This window comes from Lytechinus pictus, chromosome 3 (genome assembly GCF_037042905.1).
Source record: "Lytechinus pictus isolate F3 Inbred chromosome 3, Lp3.0, whole genome shotgun sequence".
Lineage (NCBI taxonomy): Eukaryota > Metazoa > Echinodermata > Echinoidea > Temnopleuroida > Toxopneustidae > Lytechinus > Lytechinus pictus.
Window position 1 is genome coordinate 31,743,185 of NC_087247.1, and position 13,071 is coordinate 31,756,255.

Consider the following 13,071-nt stretch of genomic DNA (forward strand, 5'->3'; position numbering starts at 1 on the left):
GAAACTAGTTTTCATTGTAAGCAATTGTTGTCACACAATTTATTAGCACGATGAGCTTATTTACATCAAGTTCTAGTTGCCAAGTGAATTAAGCCCGCTGTATAATCTGGCTGCTGAAATTGTTAATTAGCTTATGTTAATCATATTTATGATGATTGTATCACTTAAAAATGAAAGCATGGTTCATGAAAAAAATCAGAGAAAAATTTCTGAATATACCCAGGGAATATACTGACAAAGAATTTGATATATATTACACATATAGCTAGCATATTTATGCTAATCAGGCTAGTCCTAAAAATGACAGAATTGGTTAGAAATAAAATATAGTGTCCTTCATGAACTCTTTGTCATAAAAACCTATATGAGAGCTTATATTAGCATAAAAATAAAGAAGTCTGGCATTTCACATACTCTTTGTGATCCAAAATCTTATACAAGTAGGCCCCGGGGGGGGGGGGGGGGGGGCACTTCCATTGACGAGTGGATACCATGCGCGACCACAGGGTCTTGAAAAGCACCCTAAACACGTATTTTCCATATTCTGAAAATGCACCCCTTAACAAGTATTGGCGTGTGAAACCCTACCCTTAACAAGTATTGGAAACAAATACTATTGGCAATTATTCCCAGAATTGAGCCCCTAAACAAGTACAGCGATGTATTTTCCATATTCTGAAAATGCACCCCTTAACAAGTATTGGAAACAAAACGATACTCTTGGCAAGTATTCCCTGAAATTAACCCCTAAACAAGTGCAGAGATATTTTAATGTTATGTCACGGGTCCATTGGTCGTACCTTTACACACGTTTATTTGGTTTTAGTACGGCCCCACCTTCCGCAAATCGGACTCTAAACACGTAGTGTTGGGGCAAAAAGGACATCCTTTATAAAACATTTTGATTTTGTTTTATCATCCCCGCATATTTGACCCTAAACACATATATTTTTCAGAACGAAATAGATACCCTTTTTTCAATATTTTTGTGTTTTTGACACCCTTATCACGCTACGTACGTAACGTGCCCTATCTTGAAAAAGACATTCTTTTTACGTGTTTTTTTGGTCGCGCATGGTTTCCACTCGTCAATGTAAGTGGGCCCCCCCCTGGGCCCCCCCCCCCCCCCCCCCGGAAGTAGGCCTATATCCGGCATCTTCAGGCTGCTTGCCTATGTGTGCATTTCAATTTATCTATTTTAAATGTCAAAATTCTTTGCATTACTAATACATTTCCCATTGCAAGGAGTCAAAATTGATAGGTAGACGTCATATTCAGGACATTTTGTTTTTCATTTAGGAGCCTTGTGTAATAGGAGAGAAATAAAGACAAATTTATACAATGCAATTCAATTAAATTTATTTATTTCTTCTTTCAATATTTGTATATTTACAAAGATAATATACAATTTACAAATTTACAACATATACTATAAAAATTTGTACAATATTAGCACGAAATTGAAAGTGATAGAGGCTGACAAAAATACAAAAGAGACAATTAAAAGATGAAATTGAAAATCCATTCAGACAAAATTATACTCTTATGGTGTCAAGTGCAATTAGCTCCTCCATATGACATTTTCTCTGAAAAAAGATAATAGTTTGATATCAGCATGTCATACATAATCAGACATATTACTTAGACATAAATCATTTCATACACAATTTTATGAGAAAACTATATTCAGTCATGAACCATTTTGAAAGGTGAATTCATAGAATTCACATTACATAATGATGACAAACAGGGTAGCTGCTCGCATATTCATGTACCAATGCCACACCCATACATGTATGTTACCTAAGTCTCTTCTAGATTATTTTAAAATGAATAATTTGTATCACTCCTATCAAACTAGAAATTGTAACGGTTACCACCTTCCTTTGCCACGTATAGCTTTAACTAGACGATCTGTTTTTTATTTTAGACCACTCTTTCGGAACTCATTACCTAATTCTGTTGAATTATCAAATTCTTTAAATCAGTTTAAACATGCATGACTCCAAAACAAAGCACTTCTAAACACGGCTTTCAATTTATTGTAATGATTTGTTTTCACCCTCCCCCTTCTTTCTCTCTCTTAGACTTATTTGTAATTATGTTATGATTATGATTATATTGTTATTGAAAAAATATTATGACGTCAAAACAAAATCTAAATTTGAAATTCATAACTCTTAGTCTCTGATAAAAACCTTCACCAAATTTTTCTGCTTTTAAGAATATGCCATCTTATTGTCAGGATTAACTTTCAAGGTGATGATTGCATTGCTTGGGTTAGTAATTTACAGAGTAGTTCTATTTATAAAATATATTCCACCTATGTGATCAGGTGGGTGTTTCATAAAGCTGTTTGTAAAATTATGCATGACTGGAACATATTCTTAGGTCATAAATCAATTACATAGGGCTATATCACATAGCACAATAAAGGATCACCAGTTGAGAGTAAAGTCATTCGTATCTTATGAACAGCTTTATGAAACACCCACCAGGTTAGGGCTTCATCTCATGGGTCTAAGAAATTCATAGCATGAATCAAAAGTACTGATCTGTTGAACTTTTATGCTACTTGAAAAACTTCATGACTTTTTAAGTGATTTCGTATATGGCGAGCCAAATTAGTTTTCTGAATGTAGCCACAGAATACATGCTCATCAAATCAACAAAAAATTCTAATCGTGAAGATTTTGGAGCAAAGAATATTGTGCATTACAATTTTTGCAGTCATACTATTCATAAACATCAGGGGCTTATATTTTTGCAATTGTTATCTTTATGTTGCTCATAACATCATTGATTTTGTAATTTTTACAACTTCAGTCGTCTTTAGTATTATCATAGTAATAAATTGCCTGTAATGTGCAGTTAAAACAAGCTTTCATTCATATATGGCGGGAAAAAACTAAGCAAGAAAATGTATACTCGGCAACATTGTTTCTGAACAAAGTCAAGAGACTTGGGATGTATTTGCTGTAATCCAATAAAATCAACATGAATAAAACATGACTCTTGAGTTATCATAAAATCCACCATGACTCATGAAATGAAGAAATTGGTATAGCACAGATCTCTGGTTACCTATACCTGTCATGTTTGTCTGCACATCTTTTTGACAACTTATGTTAACTTGAAAAGTACCAAGCCCATTTTAGAGGCACTGGTATGGAAATAAGTCTTGCATATTAAAACTATGATGAATACAGTTGAGATTTGCTAGATCATATCTTATGATTAAGTATGTCTTATAAATCTGGTTTCTCTTGATATCCTGCTATTTCGTCCCATCCTTTCCTGCAAGTCTTGATAATCCATGCATGTTCATCATCATCTGCAGAGACAAATAATATTTCAACCATATTATTTCCAAACTCAGTTCTAAACATTCGTAAGAGAAATACAACCATCAATGATTCCATATAGAATAAGATGCCTAATTTAAAAGCATTCCTTTAGGCCTATATCCACCCACAATGTCTAGCTGATTTAGACAGAACAAAATCAAATAAACAAAATTCCATGAAAACCAATAAAATGAAACAATTTTACGACAGCAAAAAACAATGACATACCAGTATATTAAATATATAAAAATATCACAATATGACATTTACGTCTAAAAAATTCTACATGATCCTTTGTGTCACACTAAGTGAAAATAATGATGATTTTTTCCCCCCAAACGTCCCATCTAAATTCAAACTCAATTTATTTTTACTAAAGTGAAAATTTAATATACTTAAGAGTGAAAATAGAAAAAAAAAAAAATCACTTCTGTTACCATGGCAGTTGCCATAATGACAAAGTTACTTAGTTGTAACCTCATTTATAAAACAGCCTTTTGGAGTTGCATACTTTAGAATTTCAGAACTCACACCCTGATCATCACACATTCTGTCTCAAAACATATGAAATGATATTTGAAACACTGTGTTTTCTGCATGGTGTGCTGTAGAAGGCTGCCCCTCCCCCTCCCTATACAGTAAGTTTCTAATGTCTTACATGCCTTCTTCATATTTTGAATTGAGTGTTCAAAGAATCCAGGTTTTAAATCTGGTTTAGTCCCATCAGATGAATTTTTTTCTGTATCATTTTCCACAGGTTATATTTTGAGACCAATTGAAACCTCAGCTTGATCGATAAGAAAAAAACAATGAACTTTAATCATTATTAATATTATATATTAATAATTAATATTCCCTTTGTTATAAACAGGAGGGGCCTAGTTGATGCGCCACATTTGGATATAATTGATGACCCCTATTTATGACAACTCTATTGAGTTCTAATCCTCTTTTTGTAACCTTTGCACAAGAGTATGAGGGAAAACGTGCTTAAAGAGACTGGTCAAATTTAAATCCATTAATTTCTGAAAAGATGCATTCTATGGCAGCAAACATTCTTGTCTTTTTATTGAGGGATAGGTTCTTTAAATAGTAGTGACTTTCGTTCATTTTAAAGTTGAGAATCTCCTCTTTGGGAAGGGATCTTTAACTGGATACTAATTTCTGGAGACTTTCTGTGGGCTTTGTCGTGCCTGAGCACCAGTAGGATGATTTCAAAGTGTTGTGAAATGTCTCAAGCAGAGATGATACAACACATGTTCCTGCATTAATTACTTATGATCTAATCACTATACTTTTGAAGAGACATTGAATAACCTATTTCTCACCTGCATTTCTTAGGAATTTATGGTTATAATCCACAATGACTCTTGATGTTGGGTTATAGAAACCATCACCTGTATCATAGCAACCTTCTGGAATATCTCTTGGGGGTATCCTATTCGTTAGCTGTGATCGACCTATGGCAAAACAAAATCATATAAATCATCAATGGACACAGAAAAACTACATTCATATCTCATTACTCCCTACGAAAAGGACAACAAAGTTCCAAGAAACTTTTTTAAAGCAGCACTCTGAAGTCAATAAAAAAGCAGCACAAAGAATAATAATTGGCATTTGTATAGCACTGCCTATCTAGTAATTTCTAATCTGAGGTGCACAAGAAAAATAGAGAGTATAAGAGAGTTTGAATGAGTTTCAGAGTGCCAAGAACTAATAATATTAGAAAAGATTATAGATTTCAGTTTGAAAGTCAATGAAACGCAAATGAAAGTATGAAAAAGATCCGTGAGGAGGAACAGTGACAAGATTTCTGAAAGTTAAATTTTCATGTGAACTACTGAAAATCACTAGTGATCTCCTTGTTTATGTTTTAAGAATGATAAAAGGTATTTATATAGTGTCATCCATGTAGAAATAATCTATTTCGACGCACACTATTATTGTAGCTTTAGCTTAAGCTGCCTTCCAGCGCTCAGTGCATTCAAGTAATTAATCCTGCTGGGTACCCATTCACCTCACCTGGGTTAAGTGCAGCACAATGCAGGTAAATTTCTTGCTGAAGGAAAACACACCAAGGCTCAGATTCAAACCCATGTCCCTCTAATTGAAAGACAAGAGTCGTAATCAATAGGCCACAACGCCCCAACACGATCCATCTTTAATTCAATTATAATTGTGTTAAAAGGGTATTACAACGATATCATAAAACCCTTGACTTACCAGCTGGTTTGAGTCCATCACACGTCTCTGTGTAGAATCTCCTATCATAACCATCACAATATAGCCACTCTGGTTCATCGTATTCCAAACCATCAGCAAATGTGTATTTCCCCTGAATAAAGAAAGAATAAATCCACAGCCAATCACTTTACATGATTAAATGAATCCAGAACAATAACTTTCACATTTGGATCTGCAGTGACATAGAAATTTAGGAGTGAAAGGAAACTGGAAGTGGGACAAAACCTACAGTACTACAAATGCTAAAATCACATATTTAGGGGGATTCTTGTTTTAGATTAATGCTGGGTAGAATACTAATAGTCAGGGGGGGGGGGGGGGGCCTGAAGGAGATTTAGTCAACTGATGCCAGACAAGCAAATGACCTCCTAGCTGGACAGACCCTGAACTTCACAAAATGCATTGATGCTGGGTATTAGCCGTGGTCTTTCCACCAAAATAATGTATCATATAGCCTCACAACAAATTGAACACTTTTCACCTTTATTAGACAGTCTACACAGAGCCCTAGTATCAGGGGTCTATCTCAGCCAAAACAATCGTAATTATTTTCATTGAAATTTCAGAATGTGCTTTTCTATATAGATTCCACATTGTTCTTAATTACAATTCCTTGATTCAATTAATAATTGAAGTTTGAGCAAAAAATGTAATATTCACATTTTTAAAGAAAATTAGGCCATGAAATTTGTAAATCATTAGTTCCAGAGATTTCTACTTTCAAATATTAATTAGCTCAATATTTAGATAAGAAATATAAATGATAAAGAGAAATGAAAATAACTAGCAAAGAAATTTAACACAATTTTAATTTCAGGCCAGTTGACACTGTAGTGAATTATATTGGTGACATAAATTAAGGATATAGAATTGAAATTGATGAAGAAATGACATAGAAGCATTTTTTGTGATCTATGAATAAATTTCATATAAATTAAGCATAAATAACTTTCTAGTCAAAAATTCTTAACTCTGTGTAGAACCTTGGTGAACCTCATGTAGCTCTCAGATGGAACAAAAATAATCAAAATCAATCAACAAATAAGTACAGTAATTTTTGTGAGTTTTGAAAATATATGAATAAATTAGCATATTTAATGAATTTCAAAATTCTGTGTTGAAATTTTGTATCACCACCTTGAGCTATCATATAAAGCAAACAAAATTGAAATTGATCAACAAATGAAGAATTTCTTTTTGTGATTTATGAATAAATTTTGCATAAATTAGCATAAATAATTTTCCAGACAAAATTTCAAAATTTTGTGTACAAGTTTGGTGAATCTCATGCAGCTCTACCAGATGGAAGAAACAAAAATCAAAATCTGTCAACAAATAAAGAAGAGGCATTTTCTGTGATTTCTGAATAAATTTTGCATAAATTAGCATAAATAATTTTCTACTAAAAATTTCAAAATTCTGTGTAGAAGTTTGGTGAACCTCATGAAGTTCTATCAGATGGAAGAAAAAAAAATCAAAATCGGTCAACAATTAAAGAAGAAAAAGCATTTTTTGTGAATATTTAAAAATATGAATAAATTAATTTTGCGTAAATTAGCATAAAAATTGTTCTAATCAAAATTTCAAAATTCTGTGTAAAAGTTGAAGCTCTACCAGATGGAAGAACAAAAATCACAATCGGTCAACAAATAAAGAAGTAGTATTTTATGTTAATTTTTAAAAATATGCATAAATTAATTTCGCATAAATGAGCATAAAAATTGTTCTGGTCAAAATTTGAAAATTCTGTGTAGAAGTTTGGTGAACCTCATGAAGCTCTACCAGATGGAAGCAAAAAATTCAAAATCGGTCAACAAATAAAGAAGAAGCATTTTTTTGTGAATTTTGAAAAATGCGCATAAATTAGCATATTTAATAAATTTCTAAATTCTGTGTAAAAGTTTTGAATCCCCCACCTAGTGCTATCATATAAAGCAAACAGAATTGAAATCGGACTTGAAATGGCGAAGAAGTAGCATTTTGAAATTGTGGACAGACGACAGACGCCGGACGCCACGGCATAAGCTCATTTGGCCCTTCGGGCCGGATGAGCTAAAAATGGTACATTCAAATGTAAAGTTTGCAAAATGCAATAAAAAATCACTGTTGGTCATATGTACCTCTACAGCTGTGCCGTTTTCCCATGTTGCATCATACTTGCTTCCGTTTGGAAAGAAAAGTGTTCCTTTACCATGGAACATGCCATCCTTCATTTCACCTTCATACTTTGTGTCTGTTGGAAACCCATATTTTCCTTTACCTTCCATCCTGCAAGAAGAAATATAAATATAACTGACTTAATATTACAATTCTACATGAATTATGTGCTTGATGCACTGTCTAATAAACTGATTATGTTTGCGGTTGTCCTCCAGTGTTTGTCCAGCCACTGGATACATTATATAGAGGTGTATTTTATTAATAGTAGAGCGGATTAGCCGAACAATTGTGCAAATTTTGACTAAAGCATGAAACTTTCACAAGTATTAGTATATGCCGTAAGATTTATTTTAAAGATGGGAGGTAAATTTATAAATGCCATTTTCGGCCGTTGCCAACGGATTAATTTCTCCAAAACAACATACATTCCCATGTAAATGGTAAATAAACATGATATAGATGACCAAAATGATAATTTTCAGGCTCCCAATTGAATGCATATGAAATTTAGAAATATTCAAGATCATCAAGAAAGTTCCAATTGGTCCGTTGCCATGGCAACGGCTTGTTATTCCCCAGAAAAGTAAAAATTTTGATTAAAAAAACGTTGTAGAATATGATTTATCTTTAATTTCCCCTAACTTTACAGTGCTTATCGAAGATATTTTGGTTGCTAAATGAGTAAATTACATCTCAAGCCATTGCCATGGCAACCAATTAACATCTAATTTACAAAAATAACATGTTTGACAAGACAATGGACAGGTGGAAAATACAAGTGGAATTAACTTAATCTGTATGCTTAAGATTTGACCCCCTCATTTGAACAAAAAATACAAAATTGTTCTGCAGGAGTTCTTTATAAAGATAAAAATTAATATTGCCTTGATAAAGCTTGAATTAAATTTAAAAATAAACAATTTTGCAAAGGACCCGTTGCCATGGCAACATCTCTTTCCCTCTAGAAAAGTAAAAATATTGATAAAAATGTAAAATACATGTACAGTAAGATCATCATTCCATTTTCCCTAATTTCAAGGTACTAATCGAGATATGTTTGTGACTAAATTTATAAATATAACATCTTAAGCCATTGCCATGGCAACCAAATAACATCAATTTTTTAAAAAAAGTGGATGATAAGGTTAAAAACAGGTGAAAGATACAATGAATATTAACTTAATGTGCATTCGTAAGGTCTGACCTACTCAATTAATTTAGGGGAAAATAATACAGTCAGTGTTCTGCATGAACTAAATTAGAATGATAAACATTGATGTTGCCTTGGTAATACTTGAATTCAACAATAAATATCAATATTCAAAATGGCCTGTTGCCATAGCAACAGATCATTTAGTATCAGTTTTGATTAAAAAAGGGACTGTAGAATCTGATTTTTCTTGCATTTCCCCTAATCTTTGTGTGCTAAACATCGATATGTTTGATGCAAAATGTATAAATAACATCTGAAGCTATTGCCATGGCAACCAGATAATATCTAATACTAAAAAATAATGATTTGGATGACAAGATTTTGGACAGGTGGAAAATACAAATACAAATAACTCAATATGCGAAAGGTTTGGCCGGTCATTTAATTTCGAACAAAAATTTCAGTAAGAGTTCTGTATGAGTTCATCAGAATAATAAAATTATGTTGCCTTGGTAATACTTGAATTTAATGATAAATATTAGTGTTTCAAATGTCCCGTTGCCATGGCAACAGCTCATTCCCCCCAGAAAAGTATCATGTTTGATAAACAAAAAAATTGTAAAATCTGATTTTTATTTCATTTGCCCCAAATTTAGGGAGCTAAGCATATATATGCTTGCTGTTAATAAATAAATAACATCTTCAGCCATTGCCATGGCAACCAATCAAGATATAATTTTTAAAACAAACTAACACAGTTGTAATGATAATGGACAGGTGGAATGTAAAGTAAAGATTTACTTAATCTACATAAGGTTTGACTTTGACCAGTCATTAAGTTTTGAACAAAAAATACAGTAAGTGTTCCGCATGAGTTCATTAGCATGATAAAAACTGATGTTGCCTTGGTAATGCTTGAATTTATTGATATCAATGTTTACAAATGTGTGTTCTGTTCCCATGGCAACGGGTCATTTTATTCCCCCTAAAATACCATCTTTGATAAAAAATACCTTGTAGAATCTTATTTTTCATTCAATTCTACTAAGTTTAGGGTGCCAAACATACACGTACATCTCTGTTGGTTAATGTATAAATAACATCTTAAGGCATTACCATGGCAATAAAATAACATATCATTTACCCAAAAAATAACATGGCTGACAAGATAATGGACAGGTGGAAAATACAATAAAATTAACTTAATATGCGTAAGGTTTGACCTACTCTTTTAATTTTAAAATCACATTAAGTGTTATGCATGATTTCTTACGATATCTTGATTTGGTAATGCTTGAACATGATAAATATCAATGTTGCCAATGGTCCCTTAAAAGTACAAATTTTGATAAAAATAATATGTTTATTTTATTTCCTTGTCCCTTATTTGAGGGTGCTGAACATAAATATGCTAAATGATAAGCACCATCTTATTTCATTATACATGGCATCGAAATAAGACCTACAAAAATCATATCAGACTTTTTTGGGCTCAAATAAATTCCCGAAACTCTAATTTCGAGGCTGGTCAATTTCGTTCAAAGTATTCGCAGGCTGCCATTTTGAAGAAAGCGTCTTGGTGTGATTTGTGCTTTAAGGCCGTTCATCATATCAATATATAAGGGGATAATAGGCGTTGATAAATCAAAATCAAAAGTCTATCTGAGGAGTTGACATGGTCTTGAGCTCCTAATCAATGTAAATACAGTAAATCAACTTTTACATGGAAATCATTAAAATTTGCTTTGTCTGACTGTTTTAGCATAATACTTGGCTCGAAATTTGATGACAAAGAATTATCAAGTATCATCTGCTAGTACGCATTTTAATTTCTGCATATATCAGAAAATTGTTACTTTTTGAAAATTCCCATCATTTCTTGAAAATTGCCGAAAATTCAAAAAATTCCCACCAAATTCCCGTTTTTTCCCATGAAAAGATTCCATCAAGAAAATTCCCGGAAATTCTGCAACCCTACTCCCCCCAAAAAAAATCATTACCAAGAAAAAAATAAAGAGAACCTGAAAGAGAGATGGATAAAATATGATTATCTTACAAATACTATACCCAAAATCTTTTACAAAATTTTATTTTTGTAAAAAAAATGAAAAATTTCGAAAGTTTTACTCTTTCGCTGGGCTAGCTGACAACTTTTAAAAATAAATTTTACTCAATACATCAAAATTACACTACAGATTTTGACGAAGAAGATTTTGAAATACTGTGATAATTTTTTAATTAACATAATTATGAATCTAATCAACATGAAGTATAATCTATTCACTGCTAATTTTACACGATAAGTAGACTTATTAAAATATTTAAATTTTTAAAAATACCCTTACTGGTTGAAAGGTTGAAAAGAAAAATTAAGTACTCCAGGGTAACAGGAAAATCCAAGATGGTGCCCTCACTGGCTGCCGTAGGCTAAAAATCCACAACTCATCCATTACTTGATAAAATGGCTTTAATTTGTTTTTTATTCATTGGTTTAATATTAAGGATCAATAGTACATAGGGCCAAGTTACAGGTACAGCCAGTGGTCTGGAATGTCCAAAAACATAAGTTGGCTTCAAAAAATTGAATCTAAAATGGTTGCTGATACCTAGAGCGGACGTAGCTCATTTCATATTGGCCTAGGGGAAGTGATTTTGACTTTAAATCATTGGTTTCAAGAGTCTAACAATATTAGGACAAGTTACAACGACAGTCAAGTATGTCCGAAAATCCAATATGGCTTCCGAAAATAATTATAAAATGGCTGCTGATACTTAAAAGTGGAAAAGCTCATTTTATATTCACCTGTGAGATATGATTTTGGTGTCTAAACTATGATTTCAAAGGCGAATAATACATTAGGACAGGCTACACGGACAGTCGGTGGTCTTGTATGTCCAAAATTCCAAGATGGCTTCCAAAAAAGATATAAAACAATGTCTAATGTTGCTTACAAATAAACATAGTTTGTTCAATGTCTGTCTGGGGAATATGATTTTGGTGTCTAAACCATATTTTAAAGGGTCAAGTAATGCATTAGGACAAGTTACAAGGACAGTCGGTGGTTTGGTATGTTAAAAACCGCAAGATGGCTTACAAAATGGGGTCTAAAATTGACTGTTGTTACTTAAAAATTGGCAGAGCTCATTCTATATCCGCCTGTGAGATGTGATTCTGGTGTCTAAACCATATTTTCAAGAGTCAAATAATAAATTAGGACATAGTTTGTTCAATATCTGTCTGGGGAATATGATTTTGATGTCTAAACCATAATCATAAAACCATGGTTTAATGCATTAGAACAAGTTACGAGGACAGTCAGTGGACTGGTATGTAAAAAATCCAAGATGGCCTCCAAAATGGGGTCTAAATTGACTGTTGGTACTTCAATATGGACATAATATAGTTCATTAATAATATACTATGGGGATATGATTTTGATGTCTACACTAGTATTTAAAGGGTCAAGAAATACTGTACATTTGGTCAAGTTGAAAGGACAGTCAGGTGTCATTATTGTGTCAAAAAATTCAAAGATGGCTTGAAAAATGGGGGTTATAATGTTACTAAAAAATGGACATAGTACATCAAAAATACACCTGGTGATATTATTTTGGTGTCTACACTAGGGTTTCAAGGATCAAATTATACTTAGGGACTGGTTACAATTGTCCATTTTGCCTGAAAATCCAAGATGGCTTCCATAAATGGGTTCTAAAATGACAACTGTTACTTTGAAGTGGATGTAATATCCACTTGTGAGAAATAATTTTGGTGCCTACATTCAAAATGCAAGCAGGTAAGAGTTGGCAACAGCACCCATTGATGTAATTTTAGAATCTTCCTTGGATTTTGGACAAAATTGATAACTAACCATCATTGTTACTTGTCCTAATGTAATAATGGACCCTTCATACCACAGTGTAGACACCAAAAATGTTTCTCACATGTTGATGTTGTATGAACTCAGATCATTTCTGAGTGATATAAGTCATTTTAGATGCCATTTTGAAAATCCTCTTGGATTTTTAGGAAAAAATGGGGATTTTTAGGAAAAAATGGACAACTGGATATCATTGTAACCAGTCTAAACATATTTTTAAAACCTTGAAACCAAAGTGTGAACACCAAAATAATTTTTTCTTGGTGGATTTTAAATGAACTGT

At 32.6% G+C, this 13,071-nt stretch overlaps 1 protein-coding gene across 1 annotated transcript; it reads right to left on the reverse strand.

The window, feature by feature from the left end:
* Positions 1 to 1,347: 1,347 nt before the first annotated feature.
* Positions 1,348 to 7,889, reverse strand: LOC129257439 (MORN repeat-containing protein 5-like). The gene is made up of 4 exons (XM_054895759.2): positions 7,715 to 7,889; positions 5,574 to 5,685; positions 4,676 to 4,807; positions 1,348 to 3,334 (listed from the first exon to the last, which is right to left on the reverse strand). Exons 1-4 carry the CDS (start codon positions 7,859 to 7,861, stop codon positions 3,249 to 3,251), a joined length of 477 nt encoding a protein of 158 aa, XP_054751734.1. The 5' UTR covers positions 7,862 to 7,889; the 3' UTR covers positions 1,348 to 3,248.
* Positions 7,890 to 13,071: the final 5,182 nt, after the last annotated feature.